The sequence below is a fragment of the Vulpes vulpes genome, chromosome 1, assembly GCF_048418805.1.
Source record: "Vulpes vulpes isolate BD-2025 chromosome 1, VulVul3, whole genome shotgun sequence".
Classification (NCBI taxonomy): domain Eukaryota; kingdom Metazoa; phylum Chordata; class Mammalia; order Carnivora; family Canidae; genus Vulpes; species Vulpes vulpes.
The window spans coordinates 188,363,607-188,389,738 of record NC_132780.1 but is presented as its reverse complement, the minus strand read 5'-3'; the positions used below and the strand labels follow the sequence as shown (position 1 = coordinate 188,389,738).

General features: G+C 33.9%; 1 protein-coding gene across 6 annotated transcripts in view; it reads right to left on the bottom strand.

Moving 5' to 3' along the window:
- The window catches only part of GRIK2 (glutamate ionotropic receptor kainate type subunit 2), a 641,615-nt gene that overhangs the window by 221,684 nt on the left and 393,799 nt on the right, over positions 1-26,132 (bottom strand). For all 6 annotated transcript variants that reach the window (XR_011997276.1, XM_072738083.1, XM_072738081.1 and 3 more), the window contains 3 exons: positions 25,535-25,678; positions 22,746-22,853; positions 7,995-8,108 (listed from right to left, as the gene is read on the bottom strand). Coding sequence is in view for 5 of the 6 variants with exons in the window: in XM_072738083.1 (XP_072594184.1) it covers positions 7,995-8,108; positions 22,746-22,853; positions 25,535-25,678 (366 nt within the window). In the remaining variant the exon portion in view is untranslated. The remainder of the gene's footprint in view (positions 1-7,994; positions 8,109-22,745; positions 22,854-25,534; positions 25,679-26,132) is intronic.

Here is a 26,132-nt window from a genome sequence, read left to right as displayed (position 1 = left end):
ATTGTTCCACGAGAAGTTTTTATTTTTACTCTATATCTAGAAAATTTACTGGGGTTTGGGAACATGAAGGGACATCTTTCCCCCTGAAATGTAATATATAATCATTTGAAATTGTAGCAAAACCTATAGAAATAATAACTGGGCAATATGTTGAAGTTAACTTTTAAGGAAAGGGTTAGAAGTTTGCTAATTGTGCTGTTCACCAATATTTGAGGAAAGATAGTGATGTCAGAGCAATAAGGGCTTAAGAGAGGATTCCAGTTAGTGATTATCATTCATATTTTAGTAAATACTGATCTGCAATTTATTTCTATCACTTGACTGAATTATCAGTTTAGATTGGAGATTTTGGTTGCTTTTGTCTTTGTACTGGTATTTGTATTTTGGCCATTACATATTTTATTAGCTTAATTCCTAAGAGAAAGAACAAAGAGGAAAAGAAAAAAAAAAAATCAAGCTCAAATCAATCAAATGTGCCTTTCACTGTTCTTCCAGTAAAAGGTTTGATGGGAAAAGAGACTGTACCTATTAGTTAATCTCCTGCATCTCATTTCTGAATCTAATTTATTAGCTCCTTACATAAATAACCAAGGTTTGACTACACAAAAGTTATTGCCAACATCTCCATTCATAGATGAGTAAGTAGAACTCACTATCTCCCTTCCCTCATCCTTATCATGCTCTATGACAAGGCTAATGCCCCATACTTGGCTTTTAACTTGAAGTCTTCATCCACATTCCTAATTTTTTTGCCCCTTTATATTGCCCCTAACAAATCTCCTACTTGATTTTTCGAGGTTATCATCTCTTCCTCTTCCTTATAGGTACAATGTCTCTGAAATCAGACTCTACAAATCTCCCATTCCATAGCACCCACAAACAGATCATATCTCATTTGTTCAAAATGTTCCTTTATTCACTTTTTTGTTAAACTGTCTTAAAATAACCCATCTGTCATTATTATTATTATTATTATTATTATTATTATTATTATCTGAATTGTGAATATGGGGTTTAAAGTGACTGAGGTATCTAAGAAACAAACGCCTGGTTTGAGTGAATAGAAAAGTATTGGAAACATAAACAGAGTTTGGAAATATAGTAGGAGGAGGTATGGTAAGGCCTGAAGTAAAGAAGGCTTAATGCATGTTGAGTTTGATACTAGACATCCACTCAGATCAAGGCTGAGCCTGAAATTTAGATTGTATAATTTTACATGGTTTTATCATGATGATGCCTTTGACAATGAGAGCAAAAATACTGCAGTTTCATGTAGCTTGCTGTGGTTAACCAGAGATTCAGACTTCTTTATTCATTCTTCCATACCAAACTTAATACATTGATCATAATAAAACAAGCTTCAACAAAATTACAGTATTGACAATAATGTGGGCAATGAAAAAGAATAAAACAGCAAAATAAAAACTTAAGAATCTTTATTATGGTGGCATTTGTAGATTTAATAAAGAAGGATGAAGGGAGCACATGTGTGTCTGTGAGAGAGAGATTATATGGATAAAAAAAGAGATGCTGGTCACTTATAAAATCTTTAAAGATTAAGACCCAAGGTTTTAAAAACTATGCCTTGGGATGCCTAGCTGGCTCAGTTGGTAGAGTATGTAATTTTTGATCTAGGTAGGGGTTCTGAGTCTGAGCCCCACATTGATTGTAGATATTACTTTAAAATCTTTAAAAAAATTATGCCTAATTTCACATTAAACGCAGCTTTCTTCCTCTATGGTACCACCACCAATAGTCTTATGTTTATCCAGTTGATCTGAGGGTCCAAGAGAATATTAATAGTTTTTTGAAATAAAATACATTGAACTATTAAAGCAAGAATGAGAGAGAGGAAAATGTAATACCAGCAGGATCCCAGAAACAGAAGAAAAATATGGTGAGAAAAGGTTTGGTTGCCTTTGAACAAGCTAGTTGCAAGAGTTGGGTTAGAGGAGTCGGAGTTTGAATGAGGCACTCTCATCTCAGATACTAACATTTAAGTAGTACTTGGGTGTGTGTATTTACTACATCTTTCTTAAATTATTTTGATCTTATTATCTCCACAATACATGTTTAAAACTGCTTAGAAATGGTGAAGGGGTTACTAAGAATGAAAATCTTTTTCTTTGTGAAGCTGCAGTGTCTGGGCTTCCAAGCCCGAATGCTAGCAACTTAAAGAACTATGTGCTTGACAGTCCTTCTGTAACAATGGAAAGAGAAGAATCGAGGGGAACATGTATTGCAGCGGCAGATTTGAAGCCCTGGAAATCTGCTTTTGTTGGTATTATAGAAGAAGCTGCAGAACCATTTAGGGGATGATTCGGTCACTTCATCTTTTGTACTGTGAAACCTTCCCATTGTCCTTGGAAGCTTGCTCCCAGATAAGCCTCCTGTATCTGTGGGCTGCAACAATAAAGCTTTACAAGCCTAAGCAAGTAAACTGGATACTGAACTATATAACCTTACAGGAAGTGCCAGGAAAAACTAAAAAATAAAAATATAAGACTAGGTTGCAGACGCAAGCACATTTTTTAAATTCATTGAGCAACCAGAAGGAAAGAATCTCCATAAGTGATTTTTTCCAAAAATAAAAAATAAAAAAGCAAATTCAGAGTCATTTGTACACTAAAGTGCGACTAGCCATGAAGGGAAAGAACATGTACAGTGGCATTTAAGTGTTAGTAATCTTTTGATGGACAAAAATCAATTATTATGGAGGAGTAGCACAGTGGGAAACACTCCACATATTTAGACAGGCTTGAAAAAATCTGCTGTAAACCAAGAACTCAGAGGGAAAACAGGCATTCCCTGTATGTACTTTAAATACTCTGTCACCTGATACTGCCCCTAGCTAGTGGAGCCGTAACAGTAAGGACAACAGGACCAGATTATAAACTGAAAATACTGTACATACTATTCTTTAAAAGCACTCTATGTAAAAATAATTAATTAATTAGCTATTTAATTTAAAAAAAGTAAACAAGGGCACTCTCTGACTTGTTCAGAATATTTTTGTTATTATTTTTGGCAATTAGGAATTTATATTTTAACAGTTGCTATGAAATAAATAATATCCTTATAAATGAAAAGATATTCCAAGATTAAATTTTTAGTTCCATTAATACAACAAACAGAAAAAGCAAGAGAACTTTAATAGCAACTGAATTTGAAATTTGAAGATCAGAGAGATAGTAAGAAGTATATTAAGAAGAGGGTGGGGATCCCTGGGTGTCTCAGTGGCTTAGCACCTGCCTTCAGCCCACGGCGTGATCCTGGAGATGGGGGAACAAGTCCCACATCAGGTTCCCTGCATGGAGCCTGCTTCTCCCTCTGCCTGTGTCTCTGCCTCTCTGTCTCTCTTTCTCTCTCTCTCTCTCATGAATAAATAAATAAAATCTTAAAAAAGAAAAAGAAGAAGAAGAGGGCATGAGTAGACCAAAGCTTTAGGTCCAGACTTGCAGGTGAAGTTACATAAATTTCCAAATTATATAATATCATAAGTCTCATTCAAAATTAAAAAAAAATAGACATTCTTTAAAATGTCCTAAGTTTTCTAAAATGAATTATTCCATAATATAGCTATATGCTGCACCCATACACTATATTGGGCATAGATTGTATTGCTGAAGAGGAGTAAAATATATTTATGAATAAGATGCTTAATCTCAGTACTGAAAAGAAAAAAATAAGACGAACTCCAATACTATTTTGATTGTCCAGAAAAATCAGAGATTATTGTTTAAAGGGGCTGAAAGAAAACTCAGTGCTACCCTGAAAGAGAAAAGAAATGAGAGGCCCAAAATATCCAACCAAGCGTTGTCTAATCTTGGTCTCTACAGAGGGGAATGTCTAGATGTTTGGGAACACACCCATAACAGCAATCAGTGCTCTAGCATATGTGGGATTTCTGGATAAGAAGTGTTGCTTTAGGGGGACAATTCTCAATCAAGATGTTATTTTGGTCATAAACTATAGTTGCTAGACTTTTCCATAGTTAGCCCATGGAGTTTTCATTTCATAGTATTGGTTGTTCAACTTGGCTAACCATATGGGTTGAAACCCCACTACTCTACTTTTTAGCTGTGTGCCCATGAGTAGTCTATTTAGGCAATCTGGACACTAGGCTTATCAATTGTAATGGTATTGATAATAATATCTATCTTAAAAGGTTATTATGACAATTAAAGTGAGGAAATATATGAGCGTACTTTGAACAGGATCTAGCACACAGCAGACAATCAATAAATGCCTGGGTTTTGTTTTGTTTTGTAATTGACTATGTAATCTTATTCTATAAAGCGAGAAACAGACCAAGGCACCAGCCCAGCCATCCTGGTCTTCTTTCCATTTTGCAAATTTTCCAGTCTTTCATACTTTGGGACCTTTGCAAATGTTGCTCTCTCCACCAAGAATACTCTTCTTCTCTTTCTTTACCTTGCTAATTTATTCTCAAGCTTCAGATATCTGCGTTTATTCTTCTACGGGAGGCCTACCTGACTTGTCCTTTCACTCCTGACTCCAGGTATAACTCAGGATTATCCTATAAAAGGGATTAACCTGTTTTTTTCTTATATCTTAATCATAAGGCTGAGGTGTGCGCGTGTGTAAATGTGTATGTAATCCTCCCTATGAATCTTTACTAATTTCTAAGCTCCCTGAAGGAAGATACAGTGTGTGTTTTGTTCATCAAACAAAGCTTTTAGCACATCATCATTCAATACACATTTGTTAAATAAAAGAATAAATAAAAATAAATTCAAGAGAAATAGAACTGATTATGATTACCACATCAAAAATGCCAAATCCTAGATACATCACTGTTTCTTTTCTTAAGACATATAATAAACATATTGAAGAAGCATATGTGAACTTCTCTTTGATATCTCCACAACTTCTTTTTGTGGAGATATCAAAGTCATAATCACAACACAGTCATAAACTCCACTGAGATTTCTCCAAATGAGAAAAGGACAACCAAACATAAATCAATGATCACAACTTCCTTAAAATATAAATTAAATGTCAGTAAATTACATCAAGCATAAGGCTTACTAAATAAGGTAACTAATCTCTTCAAATATGTTCTTTTCCCAATTGTGGATATTTTGCGATCAGAGTATTCAGAACAGGAATTCTTTCACTAAGTGATATAAAAACAAAGTGACTTTCCTTTTAATAAATACCAGAATCATTTATAGGGTCATTATATTTTATATCTAAATTTAGATATTTATAAATGATTTATATCTAAATCATTATATTTTATATCTAAAATATAATATCTAATAAAGGGACACACTCTAAAATATAAATTTAAAAAATTTAAAAAATAAATAAAATAAAATAAAATATAAATAACTTCTCTTTTAAGATGTAAGCTTAGTGTATGCTCCACAGTTAATCTTACATCTTATTTACACAGAGTAATTATCTAAGCAGTTGTTCTCAATCATTCTTATAGATCAGAATTACCTGTGGAATTTTTTAAAGAATGAAGCTTTCCAAAGTCCAAAGCTCAGAAATATTGTTTCAAAAGGTATGAAATGAAACGTGTTTTTGAGTACAAGTACTTTTTTAAAAAAGCTTTATGCCTGACTTTAATATGAAACTAAGGTTGAATACCACTTGTTTATCAATAGATACAAAATTGTTTATGATTGAGAAAAATATCTGAATGCTTTTTATAAAAAAAAACCCTGAGTAATTAAGATTGAGAAATTATATGGATAGTCTTAATCACTTGCTTTGTTTGGATAAGAAGTTTGCAATAACCTTCACAGATGAAAAATATTTAAATATAATCACTCAAAAGTTGCTTACTTCTTCTAATTTTCCATTTAATTAAATGTTGCTTATCTAATGTAATTTGACAAATATTTGAGTACTTGCTGTGCCTAGGGCACTTTTCTCTGACATTGAAATATCAAAAAGTGTAAAATTTGATCATTGGCCTTGTATAGATTCAGGTCAAATGAAAATACAGATATATACAAATTTTCTAAGATAAAAATAGTGCATACTAAGTGCCATGATAGAGTATTGTGTATATAAAGTGCACAATCCCCCATCTCACACACATCCTGCAACATACACCCAACTTAATGAAGAGATCAGACAGTTTCATGGAGTGGGTGTCATTTGAGATGGGTCTGCAAGGATGAATAGAATTCTTACAGGGAGATGTAAAGAACTGAGCAAAGTTTTGGTACCATAAGATAAATGATGTTTCTGAGATTTGGCTGGACCAAGGAGGACACAGAAAGAAGTGCCAAGTGCTAAAGACTACAGATGCTCCTCATATAGCACTTGTTATGAGCATTGTGGAGACACATATGATGTAAAAATATGAGGCATAGTCAGATTCTCTTCCTCAGAGAAATGTTCAGTGATGTTTAGAGAAATACTGCACACATGAAATAAGTAAAGAATAGTGTAATATTAATTCCAAATAATATAAAGTACTGACAAGTACAAAAATATCCCAGAAATGGAGGGAAACATATTACAGACAAAAGGAACAGGGCTAACACAGTCATGGGAGCAGGTTAATGGGAAGAGAATAATAGGAAATGAGGATGGGAAGACGGGAGAAGACAAGAAGGTCTTACAGAAGGTCTTGAACATCAGGGTCAGAATTTGGGGAATTTTTAATGGTCAATAGGGATTCACTGAAGATTTATGAGGAGGGAAACAGGAAAATGACAGATCATTACATTGAAGATGGGGTATATTGCAGAGGGAGAAGGCTGTCAGCAGTAAGGATGGCTATATGCTTATTGCAATAGTCCTAGCAGGAGGAAATGAGATCCAGTATATACAAGCAGAAGAAAGATGCATTAGCTTCTTGTGAGAGTATTTCATTTGAAGAACAAGACCAGTAAATTGGTGGGTATGAGAGTACCTTTGAAAAAGTAGGGAGATATGAAGAGAACTTGGGAAGTTTGAATATGATGAATAGGGAGCAAGTACACACTGAGATTCTCAGCTAGGGGGTGATTAAAAAACTCATGAACTTCCATCACTGTCATTTCATGATTACCAGCTTGGCTTCATTATCAAGAGTCTTTAACCGAAGCTATTTTATTTTGACATGCCTAGAGATCTGACATCCCTTGTTGTTAATAAAAGGACAAGATTATGAATTCCTCCCGGCTTGATTTGCCACCATAAATCAAATTTAGAAATTATACAAATGCTACAAGTATGTGGTGGTTTGTTCTGAACATTAATCTCACATTCTTATTGACTACCTGGGAAGACATAGGAACTAGCATTGATAAGCTTATTCTGTAAGTAGAAAGTACTGACTTAATATACGAGCTCCTTGACTATTCTAAAATTAAAATCCTCATTTTAAATGGCATAGTGGGAAAAGTAAATATTACTATGTGATCTAATTAAAATATATAATTATAAGAGGTGTAAAAATATCCAGTGCATCAGTTGCCTTGAAAATTTTTCTGGCTTATAAAAACACTTGTCATGTAATTTTATTAGAGAGATAAACTAAAAGTGATTTACCATAATGAAAACAATTGAAAGCAAGGTTGAAATATAACTATAATAGAAAAAAAATCCTGAAAAATAAATGACATGCCCTCTAAAACATATTTGCAGGAAATGAAAGCAGAAGTAAAGTTCACATGCAGTCCCTCATATAACTTACTCATATATCTATATTATTCAAGTCTTAACATTGAAAATTCTTCAATAATATCTAATTTTGCAGAAATATAATGATTTCTGGTAATATGCAAAGCTATATTATTAGTCAACACAAACAGCCCAAACATTAATACATGTCACATCATTGAAGATTAACAATAAAACTGTGGCTCAATTAACCTTGACTCATCCATTATACAGTAATTGCTAAATAACTGTAAAATACATTACAATCTGTTCTTTACTGTTCAAATTATAATGTACTTTTTAATCCACTTCCATGTTTATCTACATTTATCTAAAAAAAAAATGGAAAAACAAATACTTACCAAAATGGTGGTAACGATTAAAGAACGATTGGATAAGGAATCTGTGATGTTGGCTGGCTTTCCCTTTTGACTTTCTGTCATATTCAGGCCACTGGCTGGATCCCAAGTTCCAATCTATAAAATAGCATATGTACTTTGTAAATTGTCCATCAGGCACCTGCGAGAAAGTACTGCAAGAGAAAGTTAAAACTGCTAACACTTATTATTCACCTCTGCTGCATTATCTGCTGTCGTTAAAGTAAAGGCTGCTTGTTTTAAGCATGATTCACTGCTCTGTGAAGTGTGTCCACTCAAGTGTGACATTAAAGAACAAAATGATCCACTGCACTTCTACAGTCAGTATGGGAGCTTAATTTTCCATTCAAACTTTCATTCACCAAGATAAACCACATTTGATGATACCTTGATAGCTGGCTAGAAACTCATTAATAGTGCATATCTTTTACTGTAATGGATCTATCTCATCCTCTCATTACAAAGATAACATGCCACATTAGATAGACAAAGCTAAAAGACAGAGCAAAACCTGGGGATCCAGGATAAATTAATAGGTAAAGCCAAGCTGCAGAGCGGCATTGATTGGTATTCCGCATGACCCCCAATAGGGCAAAATTATACCCAGAATTACCTTTGGAGCTTTTAAAAATACACCTGCTGAGCATTCAAAATACTCCCAAGGAAAGATTACAACAAAATCTCATCTGAGCAACCTATTCCATACTTCCACTTGTATGCTTTAATATCTACTTTAACTAATACTCTCTGATAATTAGGCCTTATACTCTCAGTGTTCAGACATTTTATTCCCCCTGAACACAGCCTATGGGATGACACAGCATACCTCTGGGAGGCATATATTGGCATAGGATGCCACTGAATGCATACACTGGGTGGTTTATCTGCACTGACACTATTGCCCTGTCATGTAACAATGGTCAGCACTGAAGAAGAACAGAGGCAAAAGAAGATTTGGGCCAGTAGTTCTTTTCTCCACCCTCTTAAACCTAGGAGTCACGGATAATAAGACTTGTTTTCCATATCCCTCTAGCCAATTACCCAATGTGCTTATTCAAAGGAAAAGAAAACTATCAATTATCAGTTTATCAGTAAAATAAAGCTTTATATAAAATAAGTTATTTTTAAGTGGCATTGATTTAGGAGGTAATATTTAGCCTGGTCTACCTAAATATGCTAACAAAGGTCTAATCAGCGTAACCTCACCCAACTTAAATATTATGATTGCTTTTATTTTTATTTTTTATATTTTATCACATGTACTCTTTTTGATTCCTTTTTTCATTTGGTTGGTTTTCTTAGTAATCTATTAAGATGCCTATCTTCCTTTAATTGGTGAAGCACAAAAGTAGAAATATTACTTATTTCTGTACTTCATAAGAAGGATACGCCATTCTAATAGTTGTATGTAAGTGCAAACTTAAGCAATTTTTTTCAAAAATACATAACTATATTAGGGATCTCATATAATGTTTATTTATCGATGCCTAAAAAAGAATCCCTTGGGGTGCCTGGGTGGCTCAGTTGGTTAAGTGTCTGCCTTTGCCTCATGCCATGATCCCATGGTCCTAGGATGGAGACTCCCGTCAGACTCCCTGCTTAGTGGGGAGGCTGCTTCTCCTTCTCCCTCCGCCCCTCCTCCCTGCTCATGTGATAAATAAATAAAATCTTTAAAGAAAAATAAAAATAAAATAAAAATCTATTGGCTTGTCATATTTCTTATATTAATTTTCCTTTTACCATTAAAAACTATATAACCCTGATGTGTCAATATAAGAAAAAGTTAGATAATACAGTGAGGAAAAAAAGAAAAAAAATACTGATTTCAGCATTCTCTCCAAAGTAAATTATTTACTGGTCAATTAAATTTGTTTAGACTATGACTACCATGATGTCATAAAGACAGAGTCTAATTGTAATTTAGGGTTAATAATGAAAGGCCTTCGGGGGCCAGACAGGTAGCATCGATGTGTGAAGAAAAAGGGTATAAGCCAGTAGTAAGAATTTCCAGACAAAGGTAAGCAGTTTCTAAATTTCACAAAATCTCAAAGCAGAATAGCAATAATAGCCACAATCCAGACCCTGTTCTCCTCACAGCTGTGTACCTTGGGGCTTCATGCTCCCAGAGCCGGTGATTTTTCCAAGTTCTTAGTAAGGCATCACTAGAGCTAATAGAGGCCTTATTAGGAACCTGGATGGGGAAGGACAGAGAGGATATTGTAAAACCTAAAATGCCTGCTGACCTGCTTAAAGTGTTTCAAATTCAAAATCATTACAAAAACACTCTGTTGGCTAAACAAGACACATCTGCAGATTGGATTTTGCAGTGACTGCCACTTTTCTGCTCCTGGTCTATAATTAATACCTATTACACATTTGTCCCCTTAGATTTTCTTTCTTTCTTTTTTTTTTTCACCATCAGCTAAATAGCTAGATTTTTCAGACGTGTAATTCTAACAGCCAAAGCATTGGCAAACATCATTTCCCCACTGTCTGCCTAATGACATCCTCAAGCCTGATAAATTAGTTTTTCAAATGTCTACCCAAGTCACTAACATAAAATATTGCCAATTTCACTTACCATCATCTCCCATGATTAATTTAGCTAAATATCCACTCATCTAAATATATTTATCTAGTTTAATTCTCTGTCAGTTGCTTTTTCTAGTATTGTTTCGAGGGAGAGGTTCCGGTTTATAGTATATGAATCCATAACTTCCTAAAATCATAAGCATTAAATATCCCCTTTTATAAATCTAGGTTCCTGAACAGAATATTATAAAGTTTCAGAAATTTCAGTGACATAAAATTTTAAGTCAAAAAACTTTGAATGATCCCTAGATTTTAAGTCTACAGGTAATGTAAAATTCAAAACTTTTTAGTGATTGAGGAAATTGTCACCAGTAGGTCTTTTGGTTTGTTTTGTATTAATCACAAGAACCATGGGCGAAGTCAAGACAATCTCTTTTTTCTTTAAATCCATTTCCAGAATGACAATTTTTTTTCATTATATGGTTTAATCAAGCCTTTACAGTACTTTTTTCAGTTCTAAAATGGAATAAAGATAACTAAGCACTCTTGACCTCACAGAGTTGTTTTTAGTGATAGCTCTCAACAAAGTGATATAAAGGGAATGTATCTTAATATAAAACAGGCCATATAGGGACTCCTGGGTGGTTCAGTGGTTGAGCATTTGCCTTTCACTCAGGGCATGATCCCAGAGTTCTAGGATCGAGTCCCGCATCGGGCTCCTTGCATAGAGCCTGCTTCTCCTCCCTCTGCCTATGTCTCTGCCTCTCTCTGTGTCTCTCATGAAAAAATAAATAAAATCTTTTTTTTAAAGGGCATATCTAACAATCCTATTGCTAACATTATACTAAAGTCTGAAAAGCTAAAAGCCTTTCCTTTAAGATTAGGAACAAAACAAACTGGCCCATTCTTGCCACTTTTATTCAACATAGTATTGGAAGTCCTCATCATAGCAATTAGGTAAGAAAAAAAAATTAATTGGAAAGAAAGAAGTATCACTCTCACTATTTGAAAATAACCTGATATTACATACAGAAAGCTCTAAAGACTCCACCAAAAAACTGTTAAACTAATAAACAAATTTAGTAGAGTTTAGGATACAAAAATCAATATACAAAAATGTGTTATATTTCTATACACTAATAACAAACCACCAGAAAGAGAAATATTTTAAGAATTCCATTCTACAATTGCATCAAAAAGAATAAAATAACTAGTAATAAATTTAACCAAGGAGGTGAAAGATCTGTACATTCAAAACAGACACATAGATCAATGGAATAGAATAGAGAGCTCAGAAATAAACCCATGCTTATATGGTCAATTAATCTATGACAAAGAAGGCAAAAATACACAATGGGGAAAAGACAGTCTCTCTAATAATAGTGCTGGGAAAACTGGATAGCTACATACCAAAGAACGAAATTGGACCACTTTCTAACACTACACACAAAAATAAACTCACAATGAATTAAATACCTAAATGTGATACCTGAAACCATAAAAATCCCAGAAGAGAACACAGGCAGCAATTTCTCTGACATCAGCTATAGTAATATTTTTTTTAGATACCTCTCCTAAGGTAAGGGACAAAGAAGAAAAAAAATAAACTATTGGGACTACATCAAAATAAAAAGCTTTTGCACAATGAAGAAAACTATCATCAAAATAAAAAATAGACCAACTGAATTGGAGAAGACATTTGCAAATGATATATCCAATAAGGGGTTAATATCTAAAATGAATAAAGAAACTTACACAACTCAACACCAAAAAAACTCCCAAACAATCCAATTAAAAACTGAGCAGAACATAAACAGACATTTCTTCAAAGACATACAGATGGCCAATAGACACATGAAGACATGTTCAACAGTGCTCATCATCAGTGAAATGCAAATCAAAGCCACAATGAGATATCACCTTACACCTGTCAGAATAGTTTAAAAAAAAAAAAAAAGAAATGATAGATGTTGGCAAGGATGTGGAGGGAAAGGAACTCTTGTGCACTATTGGTAGGAATGTAAATTAGTACAGCCATGGTGGAAAACAGTATGGAGGTTCCTCAAAAAATTAAAAAAAAGAAATATCATATGATGCAATAATTTCACTATTTGGTATTTACCCAAAGACAATGAAAACACTATTTCAAAAAGATATATGGACCCCTATGTTTATTGCAGCATTATTTACAATAGTTAAAATATGGAAACAACGTAAGTGCCCAGCAACAGATGAATGGATAAGGAAGTGTGATAGATAGATAGATGACAGATAGATGATAGATAGATAGATAGATAGATAGATAGATAGATAGATAGAGATAGATAGATAATGCACATAATATTGCACTGCCATAAAAAAGATATCTTGCCATTTGCAACAACATGGATGGATCTAGAAGGTATTATGATAAGTGAAATAAGTCAGATTGAAAAAGACAAATACCATATGATTTCACTCACATGTGGAATCTTAAAAACCAAATAAATGAATAAAGAAACACAAGCAGAATAAGCCCTGTAAATATAGAGAACAAAATGATGGTTGTCAGAGGGAGGAGGAAGGGGGAATAGCAAAATGGGTGAAGGAGACTGGCAGATACAGGCTTCCAGTTATAGAATGAATCAGTCATGAGTATAAAAGGTGGAGAAAAGGGAGTCCTTGTGCACTGTTGGTGGGAATGTAAATTGGTGCAGCAACTATGGAAAACGGTATGGAAGTTCCTCAAAAAAATTAAAATAGAACTACCATAGCATCCAGAAATTCCATTTCTGGTTATTTGTCCAAAAATAGAAACAAAATCAAAATAACAAACACTAACCTGAGTAGACACATACACCCTCATGTTCACTACATTACTTACCCAAGATGTGAAAACAATCTCAGTGTCTATCAATGTATGAATAGATAAGGTAATTGTGGTATATATCTGTCGTGAGCAAAGAGCCTAAGTGATATTTTCCTAAAGGAGGACTTCATGGTGATCACAAGAAACCACTCTGTATTAACTAGTGTACCCATTCTTTCCAGACAGTTTACAAAGTCAGATTTCAAGCCTATGTGGAGTGATACAGCATAGTAAAAACAGAGTATTTTCAACACAGTAGTTGTTTTGCTAAATGTTGAAGGTAAATTAGAAACATTTTTCTCTTCACTTACTTCATCCCTTTCAATGTTGAATTTTTAATTTTTTTTTTTTTTTTTTATTTATGATAGTCACAGAGAGAGAGAGAGAGGCAGAGACACAGGCAGAGGGAGAAGCAGGCTCCAGGCACCGGGAGCCCGATGTGGGATTCGATCCCGGGTCTCCAAGATCGCTCCCTGGGCCAAAGGCAGGCGCCAAACCGCTGCGCCACCCAGGGATCCCTCAATGTTGAATTTTTAAATGAAAAGTAGTGATAGTTGTTTGTATTACTGTCCAATAAAAGTACTACTAATAATTAATAGTTGTTATTTCCATTGGGCTTCATATTAACAGATCACTTAGAAGGAATTGGCACTCAGTGATGCCCCAAACATAAACATGCACCATTTCATAGAAATGCCTACACGCTTTCGGGTAGGGAGAATTCATAATAAAAAACAATTACCTGGGAACTGGGTTACCTTCATATATAAGTAATTTGGCCTGTAAGGACGACGCAGAAATCCTGTCAATTAATTACTTTCCTAAAACTAGCTATCCGTCAGTTTCCTAAGGATCTAGAATTTCACCATTTGAGAACTACAGTGTTAATATGAGGACAATAAATCAATAAATATATAATCATCTAACAGAAAGGGATAACTAATCCAAACATAAATTTTTCACCTTGAGGATTTTTATTTTTGTCTAAGGCAAAGTCAACCCTAACTATTAAGAAAGAGTTAGAGACAGGTGGTAGTTTTAATTTTTTAAATAAAATTTAAATCAGTGAATTAACTCTTCTCAAATACAACACTGTGTAACATTCAATTAATTAAGGACCATTTTTCCAAAATTAAAAATGTAGTTCAGATATTACTTTAAAATCAAAGCAATGCTTTAAAAATTACGTTTAGTGTACATGTTTAATTCAAATCCAGTAGTTTGAAAGAAAAAAAAGTCAACATGTGGTATTCTCTATTAGGACAAAATAAGAATTGTGTGCTTTCAAATGAAATAATCCTACTGATTTCCAAACATAAATATCATCTGTAAAGAGTTTTCTTAAATAGTTTACCATTGTGAAGATCAAAAGTTATCAAGCAAAATTGTGACCATAAACATATTGACACACAGCCCAAAAATGTCAGTACAGTTGTAAGACAGGGCATTTAATGAATTCTTTATAAGAGTTAGACAAATTAAATGGTTAACATCTCCAAAGAAAAACACTAGGCTTAGATCTGGAGGAGGATGCATTTTGCTTTTTAAGAAGCAAACAACACATTTCTGACTACTCAACATCACCATTAGCATTGCTTTCCTACAGAGAAGCAAAAGAAATCTCAGTTCCAGGGAGTTTGGGGTCATTGTTGTCATGGGGACCAGGATATACGTATCAAATGCCATCAAAGAGAAAAAGATCAAAAACTGCTATGTATTAGGTATCTAGAAATCTATCAAAGAAATAGTTCTCACCTATCTAGTGTGGATTTTCACACTTAGATAAATTTTGAAGACTGTAAATTCCATTCAAACACCTTTTTCCTAGGGAGTTAATGAGTACAGGATTCTACAGGCTAGAGAAAGGTCAATAGTAAAGACTTCTATAGAAATTACCACTTGTTCTAAAAATACATATGTTTTACAAAAACTTTTTCAAAAAGCAATTTGAAACATGTTCTTGTCCTGGAACATCTATGCCCATAAATTCAGGAAGGCAGGGTTTCATTACTAATTCGCACCCTCTGCATACATTATAAAAATATCTGAGTTTTACTAAGAAGCCTATGGATTACAGATACCAGTTTCTATTAGTGGGTCCAAATGCAAGCAGTAAATATTCAGAAAAAAATGATGTCAAAAGTTGAAATGGGAGGATCCCTGGGTGGCCCAGTGTTTGGCACCTGTCTTTGGCCTGGGGCGTGATTCTGGAGTCCCGAGATCGAGTCCCTGCATGGAGCCTGCTTCTCCTCTGTCTGTGTCTCTGCCTCTCTCTCTATCTGTGTCTCTCATGAATAAATAAAATTTTTTAAAAAACATGACAGGCCAAAAGAAACAGATCTTGGATAAACATAAAAGGTTAGTAATTATTTTTAAAAAAAGTTGAAATAAAGCTTCCTTAAAAGTAAAGTATGACAAAGTTATTACACTTTATAAAAATTTACAAATTTGAATTATCTTGCTTCATTATATATAATATATAATATATATAATATAAATATATTTATATAATTAATATATAAATATATAATTTATATTTAATTTGTACAATATAATATAAATACATAATATATAAATACATATATAAATATAAATATAAAATATATATATTTATATATATATAAATTCTTAACTTTGTAGAAATTGGCAAACATATATTCCATAAAATGCGTTTTGTATCCACTTTTCTTTTTCAAAGTTTTCCCTAAAGATGTAGAGGTTTGAATCTGATTGTATTATGAAAACATGCTGAGGCAAGCATTGTGTTATTGTTCATAGTCCTAAACACTTGCAAGCTTCTCAGTACCATCTCTGGCCAGAGAAATGTACCTGGTTTTTCCTGATATTTTTTCAAAATTAATGTATTAAAACAAAAAGCCAGTTTCATAAGGATTAATTAAACACTTCCATTAAGGAGACAGAGAATTCTATTCTCCAAGTTCTATTTGAATAGAAATATCACATTAAAAAAAGTATCAGCAAAAGAACCAAAAGAAATTAACTTTGATCCTAGAAAAAAAAAAATAGGAGAGGGACAACAAGAATGATTTTAGTTTAATGCCTCTACTTAAAAGCTAATATCCATTTGAAAAGAGACTTTTCTTGTTGTTTTTGTTTGTTTGGAAAACATATGACATACATGGTGGTTGCAAAGTACATTTGGTAAGAAAAATCATGTGGCAGAAATAAGTGATTTTATTATTTTATTTATTTTAAATTCAGGTAAAATTAATATATGGTGTTATATTAGTTTCAGCTCTATAAGTAATTTTATTATTGCATTACAGTTTAAAATATTCTTTTTTATATAAGTGGTAATCTTCTGCAAAATGGCCTCTAGATAACTCAACTTGCATTGGAAATGCACCATTATCATGGAGTGTCATCATCTCATTTCAAACCTCTCCTGTAAAAGCTTCCAACTATTTTTCTTCTACACAGAATCCTTGTGAGTTATATTCTAAGTGTCTTCTCAATATTTCTTAACATCTTATGCCTTTTAATAAAGTGTTTACTTCCAACTGAAGCTGCTCTTTCCTAAACACATAGCTAAGCTTCAGAGTACTAGGTAAGATTAAACCATTTCCAGCAGTAAATCATATCCTAGCTACATATTCTTTTTATTTTTTTTAAGATTTTATTTATTTATTCATGAGAGACACAGAGGAGAAGGAGGCAGAAACGTAGGCAGAGGAGAAGCAGGCTCCATGCAGAGAGCCCTATATGGGACTCGATCCCGGGACTCCAGGATCACGACCTGAGCCGAAGGTAGACGCTCAACTGCTGAGCCACCCAGGCATCTCCCTAGTTACATATTCAAAGAAAAGTAAAAACCAAAAAAATTTCATTTTGTCAGTTACGAAGACATTTTTGTCTTCCTCATGTCAATTTTTCTTGACCATACCATTGTGCTATTTCTTCCTCTCCTTCCAAGTGACTTCAGTAATTCCATTGACAGATTAAATACACAAATAGACAACAGTCTGACCATGTATGAAATAGAACTTGACCCAGAGCCTCTGGAGCAAACAATCTGGGAAGGCAAACCACCTCTGTGGCAATCTGCCCAAAGTGGTCAAGATCTGTTCAATAACCCCCAGTCCCTATCTTTTGCCAGCACCCCCTGTTTCCTCCTGTTAACAATCTCCAATCAGGGCACATCTGAGGCCTTTCCTTTTTTCCACTATGAAGCTTTTCCACTGACCTGCCTGCATTTGCATTTCTGCCAAACACAAGTGCTACAGCAAGCTCTGAATAATAACTTGTTTGTTCTCATTTAAGTGGTCTTCGTTTATTCCCATACCACAAATTGATATGATGGAAAACGGGAACTTTTATAAATAGAATATTATTTTTACTCTTTGATGTAGAATTGGGTTGTCAGGATTTAAAATGCATTATGTAAGGTACATAGCGCATCCTTGTAAGTTCAGACTTCAGTGTTGCCATCTTGTGCACTCTAAAATCCTGTGCCCCTTGAAGCATTGATTTACAACCCCAGCCCACTGACTAACTACTAGATTTCTCTGTTCTCATTGTGTAGGTATGGGGTAAATCTGGAAAAATTAAAGAAAAAAAATGTTGTGCCATAGGAAAATAAATTTGCACCAGACACTTGAATAAGCATTCTATGTGGAGTTCTTATGATTCTTGTGGTGATTCTTCTTGCATTCAGTAGTCAATAAATACTTCGTGAGGATATACTTTGTGCCAGAGACTTTGCTAGGCCCCAAATATGTAAATAGTGGAACTGAAAGCATACATAATTACACACTGTGTAATTGTGCCAGGAAGGAAAAGTACAGGGCACTATAAGAAAGTCAAATTTGGTTAGGCTTATGGGATGCCTATCTAAGGAAGAAAGACATTCTGTGACCCTCAGGATGAGTACGAGTGAGCCAGGCAAAGGGCTGGGGGTGGGTTTTCCAAGCTGGGAAAATTTCCCTGCCAAAGTAATAGAGAAAGCTTTGTGTCTGTGAAAAAAAAAAAAAAAAAAAACCAAGCAAAAGCCAGTGTAATTAATGCACAGAAAACATCTGAGATGGTAGTGAGAGCTGAGGGGGAAGGTAGGCAGTACTTTGTAAATCACATTTGGATTTTAATCAAAATACAGTGGGAATAAGTGAAAGGATTTAAACAGAGCAATAACATGGATCAATTTGCTTTCAAAGACACTGGTCTGGCTGCTGTCATATGGGGAATGAACTATAAGGGGAATAGAACAGAGAAGTCTATTTGGGTGCCAATATAGATGTCCAGGTGATAGGTACCTTGGCTATTATTGCAACAATGGATGTGAGACAAATAGATGGATTCTAAACATATTTTGGAAGTAGAATATACAATATGGTCTTTGAACTGACCAGAAGAATTCAAGCTGGGAAAACTACTTATTATTTTCCTTTTCCTAGTTTTGAGTACTGAATACCAGGCTCTTAAAGAAAACAAACTGTCCTATTGCCTGAGACAGACAATAACTGGAATGGCACCTAGTTTCCCCTCAGCCCCTTATTCTTCCTCCACTGTTCTAAAGAAGGCATTGCCATGGCATGGAGAGCTTGTTTGGACAGATGTGACCAGCTGTGTCTGCAGTATTAGTGACCCTTCTTGGACAAGCTAAGCAGGCCGTGTTCCAACCAAAGTTCCTGTCAAGATAGAATGGAAAAGATTCAATTTGATCTCTGGGCATTAAGTGGAAAAGATGTGTTCAGAGTCTCATTTCAACCCCAAACTCAGTTCCCTAAACATGTAAACAAGTCATCTTTCTTTTTAGCAGTTATTACTGCCTAATCCTATATTGTACTTTCATGAGTCCATTTATTATTGGCAGGTTTCCTTCACCAGGATATAACCTTCATAAGGGCACAAAATAGAGGTTCACTCTATATTTGTTTAGAGGATCAAGTGAATAAATGAAGTGTACTGGACAAAGATGACCAAGATAAAGCCAGGAAAAAGAAGTAGGCATGAGGAGAAGTAATGGATAAAACTAGCATTTTACACATTTTTTTTTTCATTTTCTTCACCCAGTTATGATAAAAATAGAATTGGGGATAACTAAATTCTTAGCCTTAACACCTATAAAGATTGTATTTCCAGGTTCTTAGAAGCCATGATATTCTCACGTTAACCCTTAGCACCCTACATTTTTTGAGATGAGAAATTCGGCACAGAGAACTTGGGTGGAGGGTGAAATTCACACACTTGTGACAGAACTGTAATTGTGATTTAAGTCTCTAAGATCACTATCTGTTGAACCTTCCAAACTGTGAACTCTATCAAGGTAGGAACTCTGGGATCCCTGGGTGGCGCAGCGGTTTGGCGCCTGCCTTTGGCCCAGGGCGCGATCCTGGAGATCCGGGGTCGAATCTGACGTCAGGCTCCCGGTGCATGGAGCCTGCTTCTCCCTCTGCCTGTGTCTCTGCCTCTCTCTCTCTCTCTCTGTGACTATCATAAATAAATTAAAAAAAAATTAAAAAAAAAAAAAGGTAGGAACTCTGTCTTTACACCTATGGGTTTGAGGACAAAGCAAAAGAAAACTTGGCAAGACTCATTAGTCTTCATGAATTAGATACTGCTATTACCCCCAATGTAGTTGAAGACACTGTGTTTTAGAGAGGTTAAAGAAGTTGTCCATAAATACTAAATGGCAGAGCAAGGATTTGAGCCCAGTTCTGCCTAAATCTATACCTTGATCTCTTAACCATTCTACTAGATTAAAAAAATGAGTATATTTTGCTACCTAGTGGCACTTTATTCCTACTATTAAAAGTCAAGTCTGTCACAGACTTGCCAAAAAATTCTCATTATTCTTAAGATCTAACTAAATTAAATCCAACTGCTCTCTTTTATCTGATGACTTATGTGCTTTCTTCTTCTTTTTATTTTATTTATTTTTTATTTTTTATTTTTTTCAGATGGAGAGAGAGAGTGTGTATGCACCAAGGGGTGGGAGGAGTAGAGGAAGAGGGAAAGAGAGAATCTCAAGTAGACTTCCTGCCCAGTACAGAGACCAGTGTGGGGCTGGATCTCACAACCCCAAGGCCATAACCTGAGCTGAAATCAAGAGTCGGATACTTAACTGACTGAGCCACCCAGATACCCCTTATGCACTGATTTTGAAGATATTGAAAGCATTTGATTTGAACTTTTAACTCCACTTCTCTCTAATTTACCTTCACTCAACCTCAGTACTTTATGTGCCTCTTCAGATTTGTTCCAATTTCTTTCTAATGTTAATTTTCCCCACTGATTTCCTCACCAATCTTTGATTTATGCTTTTATCACTGGCTTCTCCTACTTTTATCACCTGGCTCCTCCATTACTCCTTAAAAGCATAATCCCAATAGTCAGCTATTCCTTGAATTAACAACACTGTTGAAGATTCAGCTACTGCCTCTGTCACTGTTTATGCATCTCTCACTTCCACTCAGAATAGTTTGAGACACATGGCTCCATATTAAAATTATTCCAAACTATAATATTTTTCTACACATCCCATAGGCCTCCAGGCCATTCCCTCTTTGAATTCATATTGTATACTAATACATTGCAAATATCTCAACATGGTGCTCACTTTATGACTTAAATCTAGCATTTTAGCTCTGTCTCCCACCTCTGTGTGAGTCTGTGTGTGTGTGTGTGTGTGTGTGTGTTAAATGATTAAATCAAATGCTATGCTGTCTTTCCCCATATTGTTATCTCTTTCTGCAATGACTCAATCTCTACCAATCAATAATTCCCCATTATTCAAAAGCTAGTTCTAAGTACCTCATATACGTGACTCTACTTAATTACATCCTTTGTCAGAAATATTCTTTTACTGCTCTTGTAAAGCGTGGAACAGACAGTTTTCCATCATATTTATGTTCAAGTGAGTTATCACTGTATGTAAAAACCCCTTTATTTTAAAGATTTTGTGTAATTAATTTATCAAAACAAAATTTCAAATTTCAGAGAAGTGTACAAAATATTTTTGAAATATCAAGGCAACATGTATAATTCACATTGTTGTACCCTGTTTATCAGTCTGGCTGATCATCACACGTACATGGTAAGCGTTATATTCAGGGTCTTTCTATAATCCACATTATTGCCTAGAGAAAAGCTTCTCTAATGTTTTCCTTACAGGGACTATAGTAACAAGAAGGCATTGCCATTTCTTTGTTGGTATGCTGAAATATAAAAAAGGCCAAAGCTCTTCCTAGTGACTTGTATACTTCCAAAAAAAAAAAAAAAGACAGTATCTCCAGTAAATACTGGTATGAAACCTGTAAGATCTGACTAAACCCTACCATTATCAATACCAGTCTTGGGTATAGAATAATATTCTCATCATGGGAGCAAAGCAGTTAGGAAGTGACTGCCTCATGAATATTTGGTTTGCAGTTTATTATGAAAGATTCTTGACTTTGCATGGTCTTTCAAAAGGTACAATCTGAAACTCTCAGTGAGAGAAGGTAATATTCCTGTCAAACTTAGTCATCAGTTGGTCATGCTGTATTTCTCCCTATCTTGGTAACATTATCAAAAATTGCATGTTTTCTTTCTCCAGAATAATTTGAATCAACATTCAAATATACTATTGTCTCTTAGGTTAAAGTCCTCTTCTTATGACTCAAGTTTCCATTTATAAATAATGTTCCATGTTTAATTGCTAGATGAAATATAAGATACCTTACTATCTTTAAAACAATACTATTGCAGTCAAATATAAATTTTTCTTAAGTTCTTATCAAAATATCTTAATACATTTTTAATGAGTCTACCAGGAAAAATATATAAATGCATATATTACAAATATAAACAAACTTACACTAAAGTATTTTTAAAGTAAGCATATATCCAAATTCTATAATCTTTGTCTGTACTTTACCTTAGAAATATAATCAAATAAGATAGATGAGTGTAATATATTTATGTTCATACCTAATTTACTTTGCATACATTAAGTCAGATATTTCACTTGACTATGACCCAGCAATAGAAATATGCTTCTGTATTTAATCCTTTTTTATGACCTGCTCCAAATAGGAAAGTCTATGCAAACAGAAGTATAAATACTTTTAATTACTATATTAAATCCTAAAGCTAATAAAGATTATATGCATTTCAAAGTATAAGAAACATTTGATGAGAAAATAAAATATTTAGTTGTCTTAAGACACTTTTTATCCTTGAATACTAATTCTCAATTATTATATTCAATATAATGAATCGAATATGTATTTTTAAGAGTTATTTGATAAAGTCAAATGCCCATGAAATGTGACTACAAAAGGGAATATTTCCCTATTCCTTCATTAGGATTTTTTTCACTTAATAATTAAAGTAAATAGGTTGAATGACTCAAGTACCTTTTCCAAACCTTCTTCCTTGAGGCTGATCACATCCAAATCAAAATCTGTTCGTAAGCCATTGGTTTTGTTGAAAGTTATTCTGCCTGTGAGACCTTCCCAGTGTGCCTGTAGGAAACAAACAAACAAATAAATAAATACAATGGGTTAACACATAAGTAAAGGAAGATAAAACATTTTTTCACACAAAAAAATAGGAAACACTATTTTCATTACTTCTCATAAATTGGTATCACTACTGATTTTTAAAACATTATTTTCCTCTTATGAGCTTTGGAGGATTTTTGTCTAAAGGCACTGTTTTAGTCCCAGTATAAAACCTATTATAAATTTTTCATTTTAAATAATGATTTTCTGTGTATAACTTTTTATGAGAGATTTGAAGATTGTTCTAACTAGCAAACCTCCTTTGGCAAACTGAGAATAATTTTGTCACTTATTATAATACATGAGATAGTGAATATCTCACTGGAGACTCCAAATAGAATTACTGTTATAAAATACCACTCCTAAATTCATACTAATATGAACATAAGCTTATTTTATTACAGACAAAGAAACTGAATTTAAGAAAACCTATGTTATACAACTTCAATTATACACTTTCCTCTTAGAATAATTAACTTATTACTTTATTTTTCCCTTAAGCAAGACCGGGAGAAATATATCAAAATTACTTCATGTCAAGCTATACTTCCTGTAAAAGAGGCCTTTCACATAGAAGGAAGTGAAAATATAATAATCTAATTACATAATGGGTTCAGTCCATCACAGGTGAGCAAATTTCCGAATTTTTTTTAATAAAAGGTTCTCTCATTCTGCTGGCTATATACAAAAAATAATGTTTTCCATTATTTGCCATTTGGAAGTAGCTTGGAAAAATAGTTACATGTGAAAATTCTAAGTAATGTAACATATACTCACAGCTGTTAATGTTTGAAAGAATATATACCAAGATCCAAAGAAATAAAACCAAATAGGTTACAGGTAACATTTCAAGAAGGGCTACAAATGGATATCATTATTACTACATTTCTTAGCCTCCATGTATTTCTATAGTTATGTATAGGGATTCTAAAACAGTTCTAGGCTAAAAAATTGCAAATAAAACAGAAACAGTTATAATACTTATCTATATAATATTTTAAGACTTCATCACTGAGTGAAACACTTGTTAAGTGGTCTCCAATATGGAAGAAAAAATATTTTTAACCCAACATTCCCCAAAGAAAATAATTTTAGGTGATTAACAAAAATGCATACTAGTACAAAAATAGACAATGTAATTAACAAGTACAGAAATAAAAGTAGAAAATAGTAAAAAAAAAAAAATGATCTGAGGCAGCATAAAAGAAATGTTCATCAGGTAAGAATGCGTAACTAATAAAATGCAACCACAAATTTAATTCTGAACTTCCTAGCAACCAAAGCAATGAAGAAAATGTGATAAAAACACAATATACAGGGCCCGTAATTTAAGACATACCAACAGCCCAGGAGAAGCTCAGCTTTTCCTGACACTGAAATCTGAGAAGAATGTCTCCTGTTGGTCCTCCTAAAGAGGAGCACTGAGTGATGCAATGGACTAGGTCCTCGACAACACCTTACAATCAATACAATACAGTGAGTTTCACACAACTGTTTCTTATAGGACAGTTTGACACACACCTCAATATTCAGATGCTGCATCCAGAATGCAATTCTTTAACCAATAAACCTATGCACTATGTTTACAGCTCTTGGACGCTTAGTTTTAAAGCAGACATAAATGTAGAATGTGAAGTAAATAAATGAACTACATATGTTTCAGGTGTGTTGTTTCACCTATCTGAGAATACATTAAAAATTACATGTGGAAAATTCATGGGTATTCTTTGCCAAGAACCTGGAGATTCTTAATTATGACCCTATTTTCACTTTTATTTTCAAGATGAATAATTTATTATATGATGAATTGATGATTTCTTTAAAGCCATTAAGAAAAATTTCGTATGGTAATAATCCCTGTGATTTTCCTAACAAAGATTAAATTTTCATAGTTAACACTTTCATATAAAAACTCCTGTTATAATCAAATGAAATGTGTCCTAAGCTGACAGAGGGATTTCCTTCATGATAGGATAACTAGGAATAGTGTGTGTGCGTTTGTGTGTGTGATGTTTAGAATTTTACCCTTTTTCCCTCACTATGGGCATTCTTGGTCTATAATCATAACTGCTCTAATCAGAAATGATATATGGCCATAAGAATGACTGCATTATCAATATGAAGTAAACTTTGCACTTCTCTGAATCCAGGTAATTCTGTTTTATGTTAACTGCTAATATACTTAAAATAACTAGACATTATATTTAGGAACCACAAATCTAAATAACAATTCTTGTAAGACATGTAATTTAGTGGGGTGCAAATGGCATTCATGTTAAAAGTGGTTGCCTAAAATATAGGCATTCTTTACACTGCATCTCCACGTAAATGAAAAGTAATACACATAAAGATTCAGGAAGGTGAAAACTAACAATGTCGTAAATCCTAAATCAGAGATTTTCATCTGTTTACTAAACGCAATCAGATATTTTGAAAGATATCCGTTTATTTATCATGCAATTTTCCCCCCTTTTGTTCCACATCATTTAGTAAAAATGTTAATTTTGCTTGTATGGAGGAAGACAGTAAATTTAATTCAAAAGATAAAAGTAAAAGGTCACCTGTTAGGAAAACTGAAATAATCTCAATTCATTCACCTTGAGGACAAAAGAGACCAGGCATATGTGCTTCTCCTAACATACCTCTTTAATTAGGCTCATAAAACGGGTCCCGAAGCGCCAGGGTTTGTGTCTATTACACTGTAAGGAACTGACTGTCATCTGGGGAAACTGTTGGACGCCCACAGACACCACGTGCACGGCATCATACATTAGAGCAGCATCAGTCTGAAAGCCAAGAAAAAGGAAATATGGAGTCAATACAACAAGTGAAACCCATAGTAGGAGGTTTTGAAAGGGAGAAAGAAGGAAGGAGTGAGAGAAATATACACTCACTTTATTTTCATGTAGGTATTTCTGATGCTTTGGTTCTCTTAAATAAGATACTGTGATCAAATTACTGCCTCAACTCCATTAGAATATTGGACCTACCCCCATCTCCCAAAGTAATAATCCAATTTCATATTGTCCTAGTATCCTTGTTGAAGTAGGAAATGTGTGAAGACATTCATTATTTCATTTGTTTGTCATCTCCTCTGGCTCTATTTGATTGCCTCACTACACAATATGCACAAACACACATATGCACACACACACATATGCACACACACACAGGATAAGTGCAATTGGGAACATTTAGAATGGTTACGTAAATTACACATTGTATATAAAAGTAAATAAA